This window comes from Carassius gibelio, chromosome B13, assembly GCF_023724105.1.
Source record: "Carassius gibelio isolate Cgi1373 ecotype wild population from Czech Republic chromosome B13, carGib1.2-hapl.c, whole genome shotgun sequence".
In the NCBI taxonomy this organism is placed as follows: domain Eukaryota; kingdom Metazoa; phylum Chordata; class Actinopteri; order Cypriniformes; family Cyprinidae; genus Carassius; species Carassius gibelio.
This window is the reverse complement of record NC_068408.1, coordinates 21,506-44,314: the sequence shown is the minus strand read 5'-3', so window position 1 is coordinate 44,314 and position 22,809 is coordinate 21,506. Positions and strand designations below refer to the sequence as shown.

General features: G+C 35.7%; 3 protein-coding genes across 5 annotated transcripts; all 3 read right to left on the bottom strand.

The window, feature by feature from the left end:
- Positions 1–4,588: 4,588 nt before the first annotated feature.
- Positions 4,589–6,232, bottom strand: LOC127969627 (fatty acid-binding protein, adipocyte-like). The gene is made up of 4 exons (XM_052571674.1): positions 5,536–6,232; positions 5,163–5,338; positions 4,930–5,031; positions 4,589–4,758 (listed from the first exon to the last, which is right to left on the bottom strand). Exons 1-4 carry the CDS (start codon positions 5,606–5,608, stop codon positions 4,705–4,707), a joined length of 405 nt encoding a protein of 134 aa, XP_052427634.1. The 5' UTR covers positions 5,609–6,232; the 3' UTR covers positions 4,589–4,704.
- Positions 6,233–7,995: 1,763 nt separating this feature from the next.
- LOC127969626 (stathmin-2-like) lies at positions 7,996–15,403 on the bottom strand. The gene is made up of 5 exons (XM_052571672.1): positions 15,219–15,403; positions 13,068–13,163; positions 11,947–12,122; positions 11,554–11,745; positions 7,996–9,383 (listed from the first exon to the last, which is right to left on the bottom strand). The coding sequence occupies exons 1-5, from the start codon at positions 15,235–15,237 to the stop codon at positions 9,324–9,326; spliced, it is 543 nt and encodes a 180-aa protein (XP_052427632.1). The 5' UTR covers positions 15,238–15,403; the 3' UTR covers positions 7,996–9,323.
- A 2,464-nt stretch (positions 15,404–17,867) lies between these two features.
- Positions 17,868–21,806, bottom strand: LOC127970800 (uridine phosphorylase 1-like). Of its 3 annotated transcripts, XM_052573536.1 has the most exons (9): positions 21,655–21,788; positions 21,451–21,496; positions 20,540–20,717; positions 20,224–20,335; positions 19,968–20,126; positions 19,466–19,580; positions 19,091–19,300; positions 18,847–18,993; positions 17,868–18,746 (listed from the first exon to the last, which is right to left on the bottom strand). In XM_052573536.1, coding segments are annotated over exons 3-9 (894 nt in total). In that variant the 5' UTR covers positions 20,542–20,717; positions 21,451–21,496; positions 21,655–21,788; the 3' UTR covers positions 17,868–18,597. The 3 variants fall into 3 exon arrangements, with proteins under 3 accessions (XP_052429496.1, XP_052429495.1, XP_052429497.1); XM_052573535.1 differs by lacking the exon at positions 20,540–20,717 and having other exon boundaries at positions 21,451–21,495; positions 21,655–21,806; XM_052573537.1 differs by lacking the exons at positions 20,224–20,335; positions 20,540–20,717; positions 21,451–21,496; positions 21,655–21,788 and having other exon boundaries at positions 19,940–20,067.
- Positions 21,807–22,809: the final 1,003 nt, after the last annotated feature.

The following is a 22,809-nucleotide window of genomic DNA, read 5'->3' as shown; positions in this document are numbered from 1 at the left end:
AGTGTACTGTTTGAGTGCATGCATTACTCCGGGATATTGGTTTGTTTGAACTCAGAGGGAGTGTCAGCCACATTAAAAAAGTGAACAGCTTAAGTTATTTGTGGATTATTCATATTGGAACCATTTAAAAGATTCAGTTCGATCTGGTGAGCTGGTTCAGAAAGATCTGGTTACATCGAATGATTAGTTCGCGAACCGGATATCACAAACTGCTTTGATTTGAACTCTCTCACAACAGACACGGAAGAGAAGACAATGCTGAATAAAGTCGTAGTTTTTGCTATTTTTGGACAAAAATGTATATTCGATGCTTCAGAATATTCTAACTGACCCTCTGATGTCACATGGACTACTGTGATGATGTTTTTCTTACCTTTCTGGACATGGACAGTAGACCGTACACACAGCTTCAATGGAGGGACTGAGAGCTCTCGGACTAAATCTAAAATATCTTAAACTGTGTTCTGAAGATAAACGGAGGTCTCACGGGTTTGGAATGACATGAGGGTAAGTTATTAATTACATAATTTAGATTTTTGAGTGAACTATCCCTTTAACATGAAAATCACTTGCGCCAGACACTCTTTTCGCATTTGGTGTGAACGCCACTCACTCACATACACAATGTCATGTCATGATGTGTATGTAAAGTTGAAAATGGATATTTTACTTGTTTAAAATGTGCTAGAGAAAGACATATGACTACTACACTCAAGTCTTTTGCAGTGTCTCACACGCGTCAAATTAAAATTATTGTTTTTAATTTTAATTTAAATGTTTCTTGAGCAGAAAGTCAACATATCGTCCCCTTGGAATTATAAGGTTCTATCTGCGTTGTGAGCAGTTTTGAGATATTGAGCTTTAAATTCTTTGCATTCCATGTGGAAAGCACCTTTTTTTTTCCTAAATAAAAAGTTCCAAAATGTACATAACTTAAAAAAACTACATCATATTTGGATTGGCTGCTGCCTAAAATAATTAAACATAATTTACCACTTTATTTACAAAATATTAATCTTCAACACGTGTTCACAAGAGCACCGCGATGCATGCATGTTGTGTTGACACAAGAGCAGACATTCAGTCAGCTCTCGGGTATCTGTCTGCTGGTAGATGTTGACCAACTTTAATCTCATCCGTAGTATCAAAAAAGCTTTTTAATAGACTTACCAAGTGCAATCAGTCTTGGGGTACTGGGCAGAGAGAGGCTTCTCTCTGCATCTGCTGGAGTTGCAGTGACCTAAAAGTAGAGCAATTAACAAAAGGTTGGGAGAAATTAATTACATATATAGAGAACATACTTGCATCTTGTTTTAAAATACTTCTCAATGTGCTTTATAAGCATATGTCACTTTGTGATATCTATGTCTGCCTATCTTGCAAAATAGAAGTTTGATAATAAATAATGATGAAAATTAAAGTGTACCTCAAATGCATGACATATGAATACAAAAACAGTAATAGTCTTTTAGAAATGTCTTAAGAAACTATAATCCTGCCATCTCTTACATCCTCCAGTAAATGTGGGTCATCTGATCTGTGTGTCTTTGCATCAATGTACTGTGCTTTGACTGACTCAAGGGCTCAAAAGTGCTTTGAGGGTCTCATTTACTGGAACATCCTGCAAAAAGCAGTCCTTTCCTTTGGAATTTTTACCTAGATACACCTGTCCAGGTGCCACATAATTAAAATTCCTCTTGAAATATGTCTTCTGTCAAAAATGTGTCTTTAAAATGGTAAATGGACTGCATTTATATAGCGCTTTCAACAGACCACATGGCCAAAGCGCTTTACAAGCTGCCTCACATTCACCCATGCACTCACTCATTCATACACCAACGGCAGTGTCTGCCATTCAAGGCGCCATCCAGCTCGTCGGATGCTCGTCTTTATCATTGCAATTATCATCAACCTCAGAATGCACAACAATGTCATCATGGATGTCACTGTCATGTCTACAGTTTGATGCATTAGCATCTATTATTACAGGGTTCTCCAAAGATTCTCTGTGTTTTCTGCTTATGTGAGATGTGAAAGATGATTTTACATGAAAAAAAGGGGCAGGTAACGTTTTCCCCATCTCTTATATGCCAATTTAAATGGACGCAGAAGCTAGGAAAATTTGGGGATGTACAGTATGCTCGCATCCCACAACCTGACAAATCACAGCATCCGTTTGAGCAGGTCTGCTGTTAACCTTATTTGGTTGTGTGTGCTTACGAAGCATGTGTGACTTTAGTGCAGACAGAATCTGAAAACTACAAGGACAAGTCGGCAAACCACCATTGAACCTAAAATTAGACAGGTTCCTATGCATTATGATACGGTGGTAAAATCTGTAATGCGTTCGCGCACAGATAACTTGCAGTGTTCGCACACAAAACTGCGCAACCATCTTGACTGCTGCTTTTTTAAACAGTATGTTAAAGATAGAAATGACAGTTTTCAGATTATGTTAACGTTTTAATATAAGAGTCAACGTTGGTATAATAATCACCAGCTTTTCCTCATTGAATTATTGTTAGTTTACCAGTTTCTTCAGATGACGGTAACCGCCAGAAAAGAACTCCAAGCAACTCCAAACCTCCGACGTTCCGCGGTTCTAACAGCAAAAAACTAAATGAAAACGAAATATTCACTTCAAAATACTGTTATACAACCTCCGTCTTTCGTGTTGCCTCACGTTTTCTTTTTGTAACTTCAAGATAGTTTGCTGTTAACGTAAAGTTTCCAAAGAGTCCTCCTGCTTAGCTAATTTACATTAAAGAGGCAGAGGCGCATTAAAAAAAAAGCTTATTTTGTTTCTGTGTCACTAAATATCAGTCAATGTAAACTTTATTCACCCCGTTGAAGTTGTCATAATGATAACGGCAGTAACAATTGTAACATTACCTCAGGCCTTGACAAACAGGCAGAAAAAAAGTCTTGACTACAGGAATATTGTCCTCACAACTGACTCAATTTGCAACACTGGTTCTTGTTAGGTTGCTGTTAATAAGTGACTGCATTTGAAAATATCTCGGTTTTAAATAAAATAATTACAGAAACAATACTAACCTTTTTGTTCAGTGTTTCCTCAGTTGTCCCAACCAACCGAAAAAAAAAAAAACCGTTGAAAAGAAGTCTCCGTTGTCATTGGTCAGTTTTTTCGCGGCCATTGTCGCTACTGTAAATCGATTTACAGTAGAGAATAATTACAGTACTAAACTTATATTTTCCCATAATCCTTTGCTATTTACAGTATTATACTGTTGGCACATTTAACAGTATTATACTGTACATATTACAGTAAAATACTGTTCAAATTACAAAAATCAGTTACAGTGAAGTTATTCTTCTTCTTATTATTATTATTATTATTATAAACTCAATACCCTATCAAACTTGCATCATTTCATACAACACTGTCTAAACAGAAATACAGCATTTTTGGATTTTGGATGAGTAGGAATAATAATTACATTTACATTTAGTAATCAATAATTATTATTAATATATAAAAACCATAAAAACAATACCCTATAAAGCATGCATCATTTGATATAACACTGACTAAAGCCGTACAGAAAATATTATTATTATTATTATTATTATATAAAATGAATATCAGGACCCTTTAAAGCTAATAATAATAATAAAATATTGGTTTCCAGAAAGCTAATTAAAAGCATATCAATTCACAATTCTTGCTGTTTCTCCTAAAACATTATTTGGTCAAATTACACTTTCAGTCCCGCTGAATGCATATTAATCCTTATAAATCAAGCAAAATCCTCTTTCACACCACGTGCTTTAATATAAATTGCATTATAATACTCATGAAGATTAGGATAACAAAAGAGGAATGTATATTTTAGAAGCAAAAGTTTGCAAAGGAGCGCCTGGTCAGCCACTCCAGCTGCTAAAGTAGTGCTAATCCTGGGGTTACTGAGGTTATTAGACTCAGGAAACTATTGTGAACTGGACTGCTGAGGATTAACACATCACATGTTCACCGGGCACTAGGAGGTGGTGATGAATGCTGCTCGGATGATATCTTTTTACGGTTGTGATTGGAGCTCAAGCGTCTTGCCATGGCAGCCGTGTGAAGTGAAATTTAGGCTGTTTGAAGTTTATACAACAGATTCATAGAAATCATTTTGCATGGGAAACAGTATGGGGCATTCTGCTCGCCTTTAGTCCTATGCATAGCATGTATAGCAGCACACACCTTAATTACATGCTGCATTGCAATTGCAGTTTAATAGCAATTCTATATATTTATTCTAGAGCGGCAATGTTGCAATGGCTGCCTGAGGAGAGAATGTGAAATCTGCATTGACTTCTGAACTTATACAGCTATACTGGATCTTTCTTGTACACTTAGTGATTAGTCCAAATACAAATGAAAGTGTCTGCTATTGTATCATCTAATTATGTATGCTGTGGGATGTAATAGTGTTCCTCAACTTTTAATTTCATGTATTAATTTTCCAATTCCTCAGGTCACGTATTTCATTTCTATATAGGAACAAAATGTTTATATCAAATGAATAATCAGTCAATAAGTGTAGACACATTTGATTCTTTTTTATTATTTTATTATAAGCAAAATTATTGCAACCAAGCAATTCATGATTCACATCAAATCAGTCAAATTGAACCATATTAAAGTCTAATGAGGTCTTTAATCTGTCTTAAAGCCCAGAGTTTGTGCATCTTTCATCACACATCTTTCTCATATGTCCTGATAGCGACCACATCATCCATGATACATTTCTGAAGAAAGAGAGAGAGAGAGATAAGCAGCATGCTGAACAATACATGCAACACTGAAAAGTCTTATCAAATCTGATGTTTTTGTAATAAAATAAAATAAAAGGTCAAATTCATTTATTTATTTAATATGTTGGTAAGTTTTAATATTGTGCAGATGACTTGTACACATACCGCAATCATTTTGGAGTCTTGAATCTCTCTTTCAATTATCGTGGTCTTCCCCTCCCAGGTCTGCTTTTGTATAAGTTTACCATCTACAAGGCTCATGGTAGTCTGAAGAGAATTAAGGATTAAAGGGAAATGTAATTATTACACTCAAACTTTTTAAATACAGTACCAATATTTGGTTTATTTCTGTATTTGTTTGTTTGCTTATTTATTTATTCTTTTTTTTTAACCCTTACCCTGACTGTCCTGTCATCTGCTGTTGTCTCATCAAATTCTTCATCAAACTGAAATTTGATTTCCAGGGTTTTGAAGGTAGTGACAGCTTTCATGGAGACGAGCCCCTGCTCATCCACGGCAATGGCCAGACTGGGTTTTGCTAGGTTAGCCATTTGCCTAGAAGCAAAACCAGCACCTGTGTACAAAATACAAATATTTTGCCTGAAATACAATACAGACAATGCCATTGCTGATATTTCAACAGGTGTATGACACAAATAATCGCATCCTGACATAAATAGATTTAGTTGATTAAAAAAGCATGTTATATATGAACTAATGTATATATATATATATATTATTATTATAACATTATTATACATTATGTCTTACCTACAGCCTTCATGTATTCATCAAAATTGTCACTTGAAGTCATTTTCCATTTACCAACGAATTGCTCAACCATTGTTTTTTCTATGTTCGGTGTTTAATAAAAACAAAGAAATAACTGGATAATTACAATACACGTCCTTTTGATTTTTTATATTTATACAAAGTGTTCCAGAAGCTCATAGCAGAGCAGAGGGAGATTTAAAGAGCGCACGGATAAGTGTCGACACTCACTGACCAATCAGTAACAACGCTGTGATATTTGAGAATTTGATTGGCTAAAAGATTTTGAAAGGGGAGGGCTTGATAGATCGATATTTGGATATTAGATTAGGTCAAACATGTAAAACAAAGTTCGTTATAAGTCAAGAGAAAATGATGGTTATGCAAAAAATAATACTGATAAACAATTCGTTTAACTTGACATCTTTAAACAAGTGTTTTGAGTTTTGCTGAAGTATTGGGACTGACCTGATGAATCAAACGTTATCAGTCTACAGTAGTTTTGAGATGACTGGCATCAAATGCAAAACTGAATCTTTGTTCTTGCTGGGTATTAACAGTGACTTCAAATCTGCACCTAATCAGTCCACACATTGGTAGCATTTATCCATACACGACAACCCCACAGTAGTTGGTCCAAGTTTAGTGCAGAACAGAAACGGCGCCATCTGCTGATGATTAGTAGTATTTTTTTATATATATAGAGATAGATATAAATATATTAATTTTATATATATATATATATATAAATATTCCTTCAAATTATTTATTCATTGATTGGTTGAATGAAAATAAATATTATCTGAATCGTATATTTAGGCAATATTATTATATTTTAATTAATTTAATCACATTACATGCAGTTTTATTTGTCAATGCAAGTCCTGGCTGATGATTATATGAAGATCTAAACATGACATGTTATGTTTGGAGCGCAGGTGCATTGGCATGGAGCTCAGTGGCAATTATTAATTAACTGAACGCAGACATTACTTCCTCTTAATTAGTCATGTAGACGCTGTTGTCCAAACACTGATTTACCAGATGACTGCATTAATAATTAAATACAAGCAGATGTGGCTGTCTTTTGGACTGTAAATAGGTGAAAAAAAAGGTGTTAGCATGTGCAGCAAATAAGATTCACTAGTGTTATGTCTGTGTGTGAAAAGTTAATTTACTCCCTGCACAAACCATTTGTAGTGCAGCACATAAAAATATACAGAGACTCTGTATATTTTTATATGTTTCAATGTATCTATCTATCTATCTATCTATCTATCTATCTATCTATATATATATATATATATATATATATATATATATATATATATATATATATATATATATATATATATAGTAAGCTGTGACCGGAAATTCAACTATAGTGGGGTACACAAAATCACAAAGGTCTTTGCCGAAAGTGGAACATGAATTAGTCTGGAAATAGGAGAATAAAAGAAGAAAATGTAGAGCAATAAGAGGCTTCTTGCAGAGGACTGATTGTGTTATTGCTTGTTCTGCTGCAGTTGCAGGGCTGAAGCAATTACTGCCTACCACATATTTTCCCACGGGCTGCTGCAGCTGGGTCAGAAAAACCTATCAAAAGCTTTTATGAATATATGTGAAAGAAAGAAAGAAAGAAAGATAGATAGATAGATAGATAGAAATAGAAATATATAAATTATATTAGGATAATCTATCATATAAGACATTTATCATATAAGACATTACTAAACAGATAATTATACTAGATGTTTGCTTTAAATGTTTTATAATTTAGTTTAAATTATTGTATAGTTTTTATATTATATAGAAACAGTTTAAATACAAAAACAATAGTCATTAAAATGTAACAGAGAATGATCTAACATATAAGACAACACAAAGCAGATATATTTAACTTAAAGTAACAATATTAGTCATTCAAATATAGTGTAACATTAATTCAAAGCAAACGTATATGTAAAACTATAAAAACCAATACCGCTGGGTGCAAGGAAAAGAAAATTACAAAGCTAAAAGCTAAGATTTATTTGAAATGTATAAATAAATAAATGCAATAACACAATATGGTCCTCTGCTTTTGTACTTCTGAGAACTTTGTTTTATGGTATTAATTTCTCCTTTCCTCTAGTTTTCTGAGAAGTTAATTGGCAAGAGGAGATTTGAGTGGGTGAACTGGGATTCATTTCTTTGTTTTACACCATCTGTGAGTAATATAAATGATGAATAGTCTTAACTTAATTGCAAGCACATTTTTGCCTAAACAAATCTATTTATATAGTAGATCTGCCCTGTTCACTGCAACTTGATCAGATCGATAGATTACACACATTATGTTCTCAGTGAATTATGTTAATAAGCTGAGCTCACGTGTTATAACAGGTTTGCTGTCATCTGCTGGTGAAGCGCTGGAATGACATTAACAGAAGCTTAAAAAAGCAAACACAGTAAACCATATTCACAGAACCCCAAACCTTTATTTTCACCAAAGTTTGCGCACACAGAAATGAGAGAGGGGAAAGACAATTTTGGCAGCCGAAGACACTTCAAGCATATTTATAGAGGAGACAGTGATCTGAAAAACAAATCCAAACGAAATCAGAATCATTCAGTGCATATTCTGCATCTGCCTATCACTTCACTTCCAGAGAGAAAGGACACAAATGCTTGGTCAGCCTAACGTGGACACACACACACACACACACTCACTTGCACACACTCCAATCGCACGAAAATGAACCAAAAAGAAAATAGTCACACGTCAAAGGCTGTAGTTGGGAGTATATGAGGATACATTCCGCTGGTAAAGATGTTACCTATTTTATAAAGCCATACAGATGTCAGAACATTCAGAGAGAGCGCTGCACGAATGAAGATGTCTACTCATCAGCTTGAGTGCTGAAGGCCTGAATCAATGTAAGGGAATGGGGCAGGTCAACGGAAAGAAAAACAGGGATAGAAAACTGTAGTATTCTACCGCAGGCTGTGTCAAGCTGTTTAGACTCTAGTCCAAAGGGTCCAGAAAGGGTGTTTCCAAACGTCAGCCAACAAAAGAGTACGTTTCCAGATGTAGACATGCAGATGTGCGTAACATTTCAAGAAAGAGATATTTCATTTTACATAAGGATATTATGCATAGAAACTAAAATACAGAGAAATACAATATGCTGTTGTTTTAAATGAAACGCTATTAACGTTTCAGTACTCATATTTCAAGCTATCTGTTCAGGAAAATGTCTTGATCATGCTGGATATAAACGTAAGTGCACTATATGTTCATGAGTCTGGGTAGGTTTGCGTTTTTAAAACGTAAATCTGGGGCCTGAGCACTGAAGCGTTTTGCATTCTTCACAATTACACCAAACTTCACATCGTTTAACACTGCAAACGTAAGCGGGCGGCTTACTCACAACATCAAGAACTTCTCACATGATCAAAGCAGACGAGCCTGAACCAAAACAAATGAGCATGAACGAATTAACATAGCGTATCGTGTAGATTCGATACATTTGATTTGTTATCATTCAATCTGAAAGAAAGAGAGAGAGTGAGAGATAAAAAAAGATGTGTTTACAAAATAATACTTGTGTCTTCCCATTACTCTATGAAATCAAGCAAGACCGTTCAAACTGTATACGAGTGTGATACTAGTTGTTCTGATTGGTTTTTACCAGTGGTTAGGTGTGTGTGCGTCTGTGTGTGTGTGTGTGTGTGTGTGTGTGTGTGAGCAGGATAACAGGTGACAGGTTGGCTGATGAAGGGTTTGGATGAGGAGGAGGATAACTTCACGCTATTAGTTCTTCCCTCAGCTCCTTGTTCCTGCGGACAATTGTAGCATGTCGCTCCTGAGAGTCAAAACAAACAGAGGATCACATATCATAATTCTGATGATCAATTTAAGACTGAAAAGGGCTTATAATAAATAAATTAATTATAAAAAACACCTAACTAGGGATGCCAGTTCAGTGTGTTAATTTAGTGCAATTAATTTTGGACAAAATGTGTAAAAATTATTAATGCATTTATTGTGCCCCGCCCGCTGTGATGTTGCCTATTAGAGTCATATGCTCCTGAAATTCAAGATCAAAAACATTCCTTTTGTCTCTTATTTATATCACATGAGCAAGAGTGTCTTTCCAAATATCTGCACGATTGGAAATGTGATATTGATTTTGCACAAAAGTTCAATAAACAAAAATTTAGGCAACTTATTGTCAAATGTTGTCTGTTTTGATCAATTTCACAAACAAAAATCGTTCCAAGCAAAGCCACAGTAGAACTGCTCCTTTCCAAGCAACACACAGCGGTGTTTCATTACTAAATGAATCCAGTGTTTGAATGAATTGATTGAGCCAATGAATCAGGGAACTATTCATAAAGACTGTTTCCTGAACGAAACAGCCGTTTGAACGAACCAGTTGATTCGTTGAATGATTGAATGACTCAAGGGGCAGTCACACCGCACTTTTCGATCCGTTGACTTCCATTCATCAAGCTCATGAACTCTGACCTGCGAATTGGCATCCCGTGATGACGTGTGACCAGTAGAAGATCAATACATCACTGTGTGACCTCTCAGAAGAGAAATTCAAAAATGGAGGAAGCGCTAATTTTAGCCGTAGCACAGCGTCCTATTTTATATAATTCATAATTAAATTATTCAAAAAAAAGAAGATGCATGGTTCGCAGTGTCAATGGAAACAGGAACAGATGGTACATTTGAATGCGGACACATTTTATTGCTTAGTGTGTTTATATTTATATATAGAGAGAGAAACAGAGAGTACAGTATAATAAGACGCTTTTGACGCCGTTGCAAAAGACACAGTTGTGATAACTGAGGGGAAACCTTGGTGCCTGATGTTATATCTTGCTCCCGTCCATATTCGCAGCGGCGTCCGAAAATATTTTGCACGTTGAAAATCTAGTGTGACCGCCCCTTCACTCACTCACTCACTCACTCACTCACTCACTCACTCACTCACTCACAAGACAGTGAGTTGCTGCCACCTACTGGCAGCCTTTAGTTTGATATTTAGAGTACCATATCATTTTTGTAATGTCTATTCAATGCTTTTCTCATTCTACTCGATAATGCCACAAATTATCCTTTGGAGGCTAATTCCTTACACAAAACTGATGTGCGATTAATTTGTGATTAATTAGATTAATCAGCACATTAATTAATCTAAATATTTAGATAAAAAATGTAAACACTCGACAACTCTAAAGGCCCGTTCACACCAAGCACGATAACTATAAAGATAACGATATTAGTGTCCACACCAGTGAACGATACTGTTTGTGTATTCTAAGAAGACGCGTGTCTGCTGCTTTATATTCTCAATCTCATTACAGCAGGATTGATTCTGATTGGTTGGCAATGTTTTTTATCGTTCATCAGAAAAAAATGATCGTTCTGAAAGTTATTCCAATGATATCATTTCTCTGTGTCTTTATCGTTATAGTTGTGGCGAGGACTCCGCTATTCTTTAATATTGAGAACAAGTTTTAGAACTATATCTTTATCGTTATCTTTATAGTTATCGTGCTTGGTGGGCGATAATACATACAATACACATATACATAATAATTTTTTTTTTTAATTGTCAAATTAAACATTAAAAGAAATATAAACAAAATTACATTAAAAAAACGTAAGCCATATTTGCAATAAAGATATGTCTCTAAACAATGTATAATCATAATTGCCCAATGTCCATTTTAATAATTTTTAATAAAAATAATACATAAAGTCTGTTTTGCTGGAAAATTGCAGCATTTTGCTCCTGATAAGGTCAATACATATAGTGAGATCAAATTTAACACTAACATAATTAATGTTATAATCACATATTAATCATAAATTAAATCTAAATATATTCTATCAATCATATATATTGCATTATAGCAACATTTTGCAATATTTAAACAATATTTACTCATAATTACTTAATATTTCAACTATTTTTGAATATTTATAAATAATGTACAAAGTCTAACTGTTCTGCTCACCTTCTCCAGCAGGCGTTCCATCATGGCTGCCAGGTGGGCCTCACGGTTTTCCTTGTTCTGCTCCATCTTCAGAATGAGCTTTTCCTCTGCCATCTTGCTGAAGTTGCTGTTTTCCTCCATGGCTTTGAGCAGCACATCCCTCTCGTGCTCACGTTTCTCAGCCAGAGCTCTGAGCACCTGAGCTTCCTGGGACTGTTGAGGAAAGTCATCGAATGCATAAGCATCCAAACATAAAGAAATGAAAGGGAATATGGTTCTTGAAGGTTAAATAGATGCTAGCGTGGTTGAGCAATATGTATTGATTTATTGTTTCATATACATTTGTCTGTATTAATAAAATGGTCAGCTTTATAGCTACAGCTATTCTGATTTGATTCATTCAGTTCCACTGACCCTCCTGCGGTTCTCAGCAGCCTCCAGCTTCTTCTGGATGTCTTCCAGTGACATATCCTTCTTCTTTGGAGGAGAGGTGATGCTGTGGGCCACGTCTGACACCGGTGAGGGTGGTTTCAGAATCACCTCGAAGGCCTGGCCTGAGGCCCTTTTGTTTATTGGCTTCACTTCCATATCTATACAAGACAACCACCAATGTCAAATAACCGTACTTAATAACATGCTTTATAATATTTATACATCATAATAAAGACAAAAAAGTAATAATTATCAGACAAAAAAATTAGATACTAAGTCATAGTTATGAGAAAACGTTCAAAATTATGACATACTGATGACATAAGTCATAATGTAATTTTGTCATTCTTTTGACTTTGTTATTTCAGCTTGATCTCATAATTACTTAACCTTACAGACTTAATTCAACATTTATCTTAATTATGATTAATGACTTGATTTTTGGTATAATTTTAACTGTTTGTCATGATTATGGTTTACCAAATCTTGTTTTTTATTTAGTTTTTTTCATATGCGACAAAAATACAAAACTTCATGTTTCTAATACTGTTTTCATAACTTTAAGCACATAATTAATCAAGATTCTGATCCGGAAATGATCAACATTTTAAATATTTTCTTGTATTTATTGCCATGAAAATTTTAATTTGACATACTAAGTCATAATTATCAAGTCTATTTTTGCCTTGAATATAAATATGAATTAGTGTTTCACAATTTAACTTATGTCATAGTATCAGTTTTTTTTTTTTTTACTTTACTTTTTTTTTAAATCTCAGTTTTGATATTTTGTCATAATTATGATTTACAAAAAGCATGAATTAGTTTTCTGACATAGCAGAAATGGGCTTCAAATAAAAAAAAATAACGTTTTCATACATTTAAGAGCACAATCAATCAAGACTCTGAAACAAGAAATAAGCACAATTTTAAATGTTTTCGTTTATGTATAATTATATAAAAATCTTATATTTATTTATTTTTATTTTGTAATATTTATATAATTTTTTTAATATATTTATGATATAAAATATCATAGCATATTTATAGTATATATAGTATTATTCTTCTTCAAATCATTATTAGTTAGTTCTCTCACTTACCATCAAACTCACAGACAAGGTTGTTGCGTGTCTGTTGGCTGAAGCAGGAGCAAATGAGCGAGAGCATGGACAGCTCCTTCATCTTCTCCTTGTATGCTGGAACAACACACAGTTGGCCTCTTGTTAATGTACACACATCCACTACTCTCGCACAAATGTGCTGAAGTTTACAGGCCAGAGCATATTGCCCCGTCTCTTCAGAGGTCAATAACACACGCTTCACCTCCGAGGATCTGTTTCTATGATGCTTCAACTGAGTGACTGATCAACTCTGTGACTTTAGCTACATTGGCTACTTTTTGAAAGGCTAGGATCATCATTACAGCAGTGAACAATGTAAAAAGTGGGTTTAAATAGTTGAATACCAGGAATTAAGTGAACAAGATTAAAAATGTGGGAAATTTTCCAACACGATCACTACACACCAATAAAAAAACTGGTGTAGAATCTATTTAGAAACAATTACTGATAGTAGTACATTTCGGCAGGTAACATTGATTTTTAACTCACTGAATTTTCAAATAGAAAGAATGCAATACTATTTTCTTGTAAACTGCTTATAACCAACTGGGATACAACTAGCAAATCCCTGAAAACTCTGGCACAAATGGAGTCTACGGAGAGTCTATTCAAACAAATGGAGCTTGCAGACTCATGAAAAATGCAGGAGGCACACTAATGAAACTTCCCATTTCCTGCCCTCGGTAGCGTTTTACAGATTATAAGCACATCTAACAGCCCATTAGCTAGGAAATTACTGTCAGAAACAATGCAGACTTGGACACGCTAAACAGCTGTAACGAAATAAAAAAAAGAATGCAAATATAGTCATCAGTTGGTTGTTATCTAAGATGAGACACAGATCCCATACTTTCTATGTCCAAATCACACGCAGGAGCTGTTTCCTGCCAGGGTCACATACTGGTGTCCACACATTGTCAATACTTGTGTGTCCGGTGCTGCAAAGGCCACCATGTGCAGCGTCCCACTGCTGCAGGGCTGGCCGCTCTCCCAGTCTGCGTCCCTTCAGCTGCCTGCAGCTCCCCTGCTATTCTTATCAAGATCAACAACCAGGCCCACAGAACCAGAGCCTTCCACTCATCAATACAGCCTGACACAACAGGCCCCCGATAGATTCGGAAAGGTGACTTTACAACTTCGGCGATTTTGCAGGCTACCCGGAATCCAAAAATGAATCGATACATGTCTAAAAATCACTGTGAAATACGCCCATGCCGTCTGGTCATGAAATGACTCCACACCAAAACATAGGTGGATCTGACTACGGTTAAAAAAAGATACACCATAGATTAGAAATTATTTTATTTTAATCTATTTTAAATACTTCAAAATGACTCGAACATTAGCCATGCCGATGTGTTATTGATGCTATTATATTAAAACAGTACTGTGCATGTAACAAATGAGCTAGGCCTGTGTGTTATATCTCACAATAGCTTTATTATATTTGTTGTTTCTGAATGCATAATTAAAAATCAAATGGAGTGTGAATGAAAATCTGTCACCTTGGTATCCCTGATGCCAGAGCACTATTGTCTATAAAACAAGAACGATGCCATCCACAACAACAACTACAACAAAGCTGCTCTAATTGTCTTGATTATTCCATATAAAGCAAGAATCGCTGGTTAAATGTGAGTTCCTGAGGGAAATGCTCCATGAGGAGGTATCTGTGGGGGTTTGGGGATAGATTGTCTGGGCTGTGTTTCTTGGGTGCGGTCTTTCTGCATTATGATGCGAGGCAGCAGGAGCAGGTGCGCCATCGCCAATCATCAGACATAAATACAGGGCACTACTGAGAATTTGACGTACTGTGTTTATTTCAATTCATAATGAATGACATTCGCTTTGGCTATAGACTACCCTACATAAATAGGGGGAAAACGCAAATCTACCATTGTAGAATGCATCAAATAACGCAGATTCAGATTTCATACAATGCACTTTTCGCCCGAATAAATTATTAATAATATAAGAAACATGTTAATATAAGCATTGTGTATGCTCTATATGCACCGTATAGTTTGGCATGGTATAACGCTCTGCACTGACAGACCTGGTCTCTATTAGTACGTTAACAAATGCAACAATGGATTAAAGATGACAGGTGAAGAAATGCGCAGCACGTACCGATAGCTGTTTTGGCCATGGTGTCCTTTCTTGAATCCGTATTAATTTCCACAACGGTCGAGGTGTGTGCCAGTGGCGCTGAGAGCGGACGATGCTTAAGGCACTGAGTCAGCAGAGCACAATGAGGAGCGCGGAGGGATGCGAGGAATGGGAGCGGCTGACTTCTGGTCGAGTCCGCGCAACAGCAGATTGGCCGCCGGCAGCAATTCACTTCACTGACGTGTGGAAGGAAGGAGGAAGGAGGGGGGAAAAACTGGCCTGCATATTATCGAGCGTCGTGTGTGGGTACAGGCATACAGTGGGGATAGAACAGAATCAGCCCCCTTTAAAATAATCACATTATGTTGCTTTGCAGCCTGAAATGAAGACTGACATTTTTTATCCAGCTGTATTCACTCAGTGCAACTTATAACAGCCTAATGAAACACCATGTCAGAATTTGTATTATTATTTTTTAAACAGAATCATTGAGTTGGAAAAAGGATCACCCCCTTGAACCACCTTTTACTTTAATTACAGCCTGTAGTCTGTTGGGATTTGTCTCTACTATCTTATTTTGGCCCATCCATTTTTCCTTCTGTCCTGACAAGTGCTCCAATCCCTGCTGCAGAGAAACACCCCCATAACAGGATTTTGACGCTTTACTGTAGGAATGGTATTATTTGGATGGTATTGAATTTCCCCGACACATTATTTTTGGTGTTGAGGCCAAATAATTCAAAGTGCTCTTCAAGCTCAGTCATTACTTTTTTTCTTGCAATCCTCCCATACAGGCCACATTTGTGGAGAATTTGTGATATTGTTGATCACATGTACACAATAACCACTCTTTGTCAAATTCCTGCAACTGCTTTAGATTGCTGAAGGCCTCTTGGTAGCCTCTCTGACCAGTTTATTCCAGGCTCTTTCATCACCCAGTCTGGAGCGATGTCCTGTTCCAGGGAGGCTCCGTGTTGTACCAAATAACTTCTGGAAACACCTAACTAACCTCCAGAGGTCAAACTACATGTATATATGATCTGTTGGAATTTTTCAGCCCTGTTGCATATGTTTGCAGTCGTGATTTGTGTATCGCAATAAAACTTAAATAGACAATTTGTCATTAAAAACAAACAATGCCAAAATTGCAAGCATGGTTGCAGATTTAAAGGGATAGTTCACCCCAAAATAAAAATGATGTCATCATTTACTTTTCATTTACCCTCAAGTTTTTCTGCTGAATACAAAAAACGAAGATATTTCGAAGAATGTCGGTAGCCAAACAGTTGACATTACCCATGGAAACAACTCTATGGAAGTCAATGGTTACCATCAACTTATTTTACTTTATTAGGCAGTCACTCACTGTACGGGCAAGCCACTTCAGGACCAAATGTTGGTTTAAAAGACATGTGTTTGAACACTTTTTCATACAGCAGTTTGAGTGACAGGGTTGAATAGTTTAGATTGGTGAATGCAACCAATTTTGTGTAAACACTGAGATGGAGGAATGAGATTATTTACCTGCTGTGCAAAGGGTATCATTTATTTGAGTGTCAAATGTTACATATTTGTAATTGGGAAATCATTCAGCAACATGTTAAAAATATGAATTTTTTTGATTTGATGATTATAGACAATTCATGAATATCAAAACCACTAAGACAAAAATGTATGCAGGAAAATTTGAATGTCACATGAATACTAACATAAATGCTGTCGAGGCAACTCCGCAGTTTCTGAGACTCAGCCATATATTTCGATTAAAAGAATGATTAGTAAAATTTCCTTAAATTTACTTAATCTCACACCATCCAAGATTTAGATAAATTTGTTTCTTAATCTGAACATATTTGGAGATATTTATCATTACATCACTTGCTTACCAATGGATCCTCTGCAGTGAATGGGTGCCATCAGAATGAGAGTCCAAACAGCTGAATAAAAACATCATAATAATTCACAAGTAATCCACACAACTCCAATCCATCACAAAATGATGGAAGAGAAAGTAAAGAGAAAATCTTTATTTTTGTAATAAACAAATCCATCCTTAAAGCATTTTAATTTTAAATGGTAGCATCTGTTCAAAATACCAGTTATAATTCTTAACTTTTTCTCCAGTGGAAAAAGTCCATGCACTGTTGTCCTCTCAAATCAAAATTCACCTGTCAGGGACGGTTTTTTTCCCCCACTGCTTGTCATTGGTGCTTGATCTGTTCATATTTCTCTCCTGATTCAGACAAGACAATGTTTTCACTGGAGAAAGCAATATTATAGATAGAGAACTCATGTTTTAGAGAAAGCAACGGATTGAAGTTACAAAATAGATTTGTTTATTATACTCTCATATTGTTGTTTACTTGCATCACTTGTCGATTATTGTTTTTAATCAGCTGTTTGGAGCTGATTCTGATGGCACCCATTCACTGCAGAGAATACATTGGTGAGTAAGTGATGTAATGATATATTTCTCCAAATATGGTCAAATGAAGGAACAAACTTATCTACATCTTGAATGGTGTGAGGTTGAGTAAATTTTAATCAAATTTCAAATTTTTTGGATGAATTATTCCTTTAATATTCTTTATTATATCTGCTTATTTTAATATTCTAATGTTGCTAATTAACCTTGATATTGACTTTTGATATACTAATGTTGACACATAACACTTTCTACTCAGTATTTATTTATTTGCATTTATTTAATATAAAACTGAAATTGGACCACATACAGCTTTCATTTATTAAATAATTTCATCTCTGTGTTTTATTTTTCAGAATGTTGTATAACAAAACATTCAGTTACAGAAATAAAATAATACATTCCATGTTAAACATAGCAAACTTAAGGAGAAATATTATGCAATATTTAATTAATTTGTGAACATTTCATTTTAAGACATTTGTGAACATTACAGTCAAATTTTACAAACAATTTGTTTGTAACATAACCATAGACCAACAAACAGAGGTTTAATGTTTTTTGAAAATTCTCCTTGGACCCTTTTTAAGGTATCTAGTGCTAAAACCGCTTAGCTCTTTCTCTCTTTTTTGTATAAAATCTTTCCCTTTTACACAACTACTTCACCAGGAGTAGTTTAAATAAGTGCCTTTTAAAACAATAATAAATATATGTAATTTAAGACAAATCAAATTGTCTAGAAAATAATGTGCCTTTTACCAATTTAAAACAAGGAAATTAAGGTATTACATTCAAGGCATGAGGTTGCATGAGCATTTTAGTAATTGCAGTATTAAACTGTAGAAAAATTCTAAGGTATTTCTGTTATCTTGGTCACTTTTGATAAACTTATAAGAGCTGCTTTTTGTCATATATTCAAATAACTGCACTATACTTTTCCCTACCTTTACCTCGGACTCTTTCAAAGCGTTCAAACTAACTTTTCTTATAGGCATTCAGCTTCTTTTTGATGTAATGTCCAACCAGGACCTGAGGTCGCTGCTGGTAGTTATTCAGGATGTCATGAGAGCTGGTCAGCTGGTCTCCTTTCAGTCTGTCCAGCAGCGTTACACACACAACCGCAGCTGAAGAAACAGGAAAAAATTCTTCAACCTAAACCATGAAATATCACAAACTTGCACAAGTATTGCTCATTGCTCAGTAAATGGTGTATAAATTACGTACCTTGAAGATTGCTCAGTTTGCACATGGCTGCAAACACAGACGACTCCATTTCAATGTTACGAACCCCAGCGGCATAGGCTTCGGATAGATAACTTTGTTTATCTTCTTCACTATACGAGCAGAAGGCCCCATCCAGCCGAGCTTGACCTGTCCCAAGACAGAGCATTCAAATGCAACAAACTCAACAGTGCAAAAAATTGACACTGCAATTATAACATTCTATACAATTTCAAAACATTTATACCTTCATAGAAGTCAAGGGTGCACATTGTGTTACCAATAACGGTCTCAAACTCTGCAAGGTCTTTGCCACACTGAAAAAGTTCCTCTGCAAGTTCGGCATCAAGTTCTGTGCTCCTGACCACTGGTTTTCCCAGGATGATCTGCTCAAAGCGAGGCTGGAACACAGAATCCACTGACTGTTTGGTAACCACCACAGTACCTGGCTTTAAACCTGACAAAAGACGGAAAAAAAAACTGCTCAGTCAGGAAACAATGAGTCAGGAAATGATTAAAAAAAAAATCCCATGGTTTCACAACATCGGGGCGAGTTGCAGTTGATTTTGAAAGCATGGAAACACCCTTTTGATTAAGCAGTTCAATGGTAAAAGCAGTGTACCTATTCCACCTGATGTTCCGATGCGCAATACAGTGACATCAGTGCAGTGGGCATGATACAGGAGCTTGATGAGCTCATGCAACATTATAGAAATAGATGGGATGCCCATGCCATGCTACAACACAGAAAAAATTCAATGTTAACATCCAGATAAACTTAATTTGCAATTGTGTAATTAAAGGTACAGACAAAGGCACTATAATTAAAATTTAAGATCAGTAAGAGCATCAAAATACAGTAATGACAGTAATATATTTTTACAATTTAAATGAAGTTTTCCATTTGAATATATTTTAAAATCTAATTAATTCCTGTGATGGCAAAGCTGAAGTCATTACTCCAGACTTAACAGCTGTGTTTAAATGGAAACCACATTAGATTTGATCAGGATACTTTGATGAATAAAAGAGTTCAAATGAACAGCATTTATATGAATTAGACATATTTTGTAACATTGTAAATGCCTTTACTGACCCTAGTCTTTTGAATGGAATTCACTCACACTGACAGACAGCACAGGTCCAACTTTGTACATGGCATAGCGATCCGTTCCTTCACATATATTTGGAAATTCAGCATTAGGCTCTGACAGCCCCAGTTCTTTGGCAATGTATTCAGTGAAAGACTTCATCCTCCATGGACTTCCTCCTACACACACAAACTGAGACAAAACGTACAACCAAGTGAGTTGGACAGTCCCTGAGTAATTCTAAATGAGTAAGATTTTAATATAAAAAAAAAAAAGAACTGAAGTTTACTTTAACATCTCCAAACATCGCTGGTAAGTCGTGAGTGGATTTTCCCAGGTTAAAATGGTAAAGGATGTCATCTTTCATGGAGTCTAAATGGGGATTGTTCACATATATGGACCTATGCAGGGAAAATATAAGTTTGGCATTTATATGAAACAGGACAGCTGTTGGTTGGTTATTAGGAGAACTCTTTAAAGTAACATTTTAAAAAGGTCATATAATGTTGCTAAAAATATCTTTACATTTTGTATTTGGCATAATGAAATGTGTTTATGCGGTTTAAGGTAAAAAAAAAAAACTAACTAATTTCGATATACTGTACATTATTGTTGCTCCTCTCGGTCCCGCCTTTCTGAAACGCTGATTTTTACAAAGCTCATCGTTCTGAAAAGCGAGGTGTGCTCTGATTGGCCAGCTATCCTGTGCATTGTGATTGGCCGAATACCTCAAGCGTGTGATGGAAATGTTATGCCCCTTAGCATACTGTGATGCCGTGTGTCCTGGCACGATGAGACAAAACCAATAAAACCCATTACAAATGAGGCATTTGTTGCATCCAGTGGGGACATAATTACTGATTATTTTGACTTGTACTGTATTTGTACGCATTGTGTTTCACGCTACATTAACATAAAACCATGTCTGGAGAAAAGACAAACAACAAGCACTACTCTACACTGCTCAAAACCCGCATTTGAATCATCAGTGGCAAATTCTTGGAATATAAAAAAAACGTACTTACAGGATGTGAGTCAAAAGTGCCAGACTGCCCTTGCTAAGTTGGAACTGAGGAACAGAGTGAATGCGGGCGGTGGGCTTTGATCTTGACACTTAACTTTTATAAAAAAATATCTCTTTGAATTTGAGACTCTAGTCTTTGCAACTTTATAGACCTTCTTTATGCACCAAGAGCTTGTAACACTCCAAAGAAAAATTGAAATCTCATCATATGACCCCTTTAACCAAACAATATAACGTAATAACTGTCAGGAGGAAACACAGAGGTCGTGAGAAGGGCACTGAGAGGAACATATGATTTCCGTTTTGTATCACTTCTCATAGATCTAAAAGAAAATTGTTTCCTTATGGAACAACATTTGTGTCCAGCAAATTAATCTGTCATTTATCCAATGCGATATACAGTGGATGGATAAAATCCTTTAATAAATTACTGAATTACATGCATATATTAAGAGTAAGGAAATAATGAAGAGATGATTGATTCATTCATACCTATCGCACGCCCCGTTCTTCTCGTCACCCAGCGGCATTTTTTTTTCTAAGATGGACACATCAACAAACCATCAATTTTCAACGTAAAAATGGTCTTGTATAACAACTCAACCTATGCACAATAAACAACTTTGCCAAACAATAAAATTGACTAAACAGTATTCATTAAAGGACAGTTTCTTAACAAAGTTCGATGTTCGTTACCGTGAGATGGACGTTTCTAACGCTTCCTGATGCAGTGTCCACCGGCAAGGTCACTTGATAAAATACCGTGGGTCTCAGTCAGTGGCTGCTGCTGCTGTCAAACATCCGGCTGTGCCGCTGGTGTACGTGACGGTGTCTCACGAGCAGCGAGTGTTTTCCGCAAGCCCCGCCTCCTGCGGCAGGAAGGACCAGTAGGAGCAACGGATTGGACAGTAGAAGAGTCCTTCATAGCAAGAATAATACTAGAGGCGGGGCCTCGTGTGCGCGAGCACCACTTACGTAATAGAAAAACCACTCAATTTGACTACCTTTTGACATTGAAATGACTAACACAAGTTGCTTAATTTACATCACATTAACTATAGATATATTACACCAACGTATGATAACTTGTGTGTGTTTTTTTTTTTTTTTATAAATATCGTTTTATTCATTTTGACCTTTTTGTTTGATGTATCTAATGCAATGGTTTCTGAAATGAAAACTTAATCTAAAACAAAAGCAACCTTAGTAAATCACACACACAAACACACACACACACACACACACACATACATATATATATATGATGCCAACTGGGGGCTGTTTCATAAAACAAGTTTACCAAATAAACCAGGCTTATTTCAGTTAGCCTGACTTATTTTCACTTGATTTGGTTTCATAAAGCAAAATTACCATAGCTCAAACTCAGTCACTGTGGCAACTAATGCTGGGAAACTAAACTGGTCCAGAGCAGGCTAAGCAGAGCTCCTCTATCACGGACCAATTTTAAGATCTCTCATGTAAAGAGTTGTTTACAATGTTAAAGGGTTAGTGCACACCAAAATTATTTAATTAATAACTCACCCTCATGTCGTTCCAAATCAGTAAGACCTACGTTTATCTTCGGAAAACACAGTTTAAGATATTTCAGATTTAGTCCGAGAGCTTTCAGTCCCTCCATTGAAGCTGTGTGTACAGTCTACTGTCCATGTCCAGAAAGGTAATAAAAACATAATCAAAGTCGTCCATGTGACATCAGAGGGTCAGTTAGAATTTTTTGAAGCATCGAAAATACATTTTGGTCCAAAAATAGCAAAAACTACGACTTTATTCAGCATTGTCTTCTCTTCCGTGTCTGTTGTGAGAGAGTTCAAAACAAAGCAGTTTGTGATA

Bases quoted from the DNA above. Each gene is read 5' to 3' on its own strand.
- LOC127969627 (XM_052571674.1), bottom strand. From the start codon at position 5,608: ATGGTTGAGCAATTCGTTGGTAAATGGAAAATGACTTCAAGTGACAAT. The intron at 5,339-5,535 runs GTAAGACATAAT...TTTTGTACACAG, and splicing joins TGAATACATGAAGGCTGTAG to GTGCTGGTTTTGCTTCTAGG. The intron at 5,032-5,162 runs GTAAGGGTTAAA...AATTCTCTTCAG, and splicing joins CAGATGACAGGACAGTCAGG to ACTACCATGAGCCTTGTAGA.
- LOC127969626 (XM_052571672.1), bottom strand. The intron at 11,746-11,946 runs GTCAGTGGAACT...TTTCCTCAACAG, and splicing joins CTGCTGAGAACCGCAGGAGG to TCCCAGGAAGCTCAGGTGCT. The intron at 9,384-11,553 runs GTGAGCAGAACA...TTTGACTCTCAG, and splicing joins TGGAACGCCTGCTGGAGAAG to GAGCGACATGCTACAATTGT.
- LOC127970800 (XM_052573535.1), bottom strand. From the start codon at position 21,488: ATGCCGCTGGGTGACGAGAAGAACGGGGCGTGCGATAG. The intron at 19,581-19,967 runs GTGAGTGAATTC...TCTGTGTTGTAG, and splicing joins GACCTGTGCTGTCTGTCAGT to CATGGCATGGGCATCCCATC. The intron at 18,747-18,846 runs GTACGTAATTTA...CTGTTTCTTCAG, and splicing joins CAAACTGAGCAATCTTCAAG to CTGCGGTTGTGTGTGTAACG.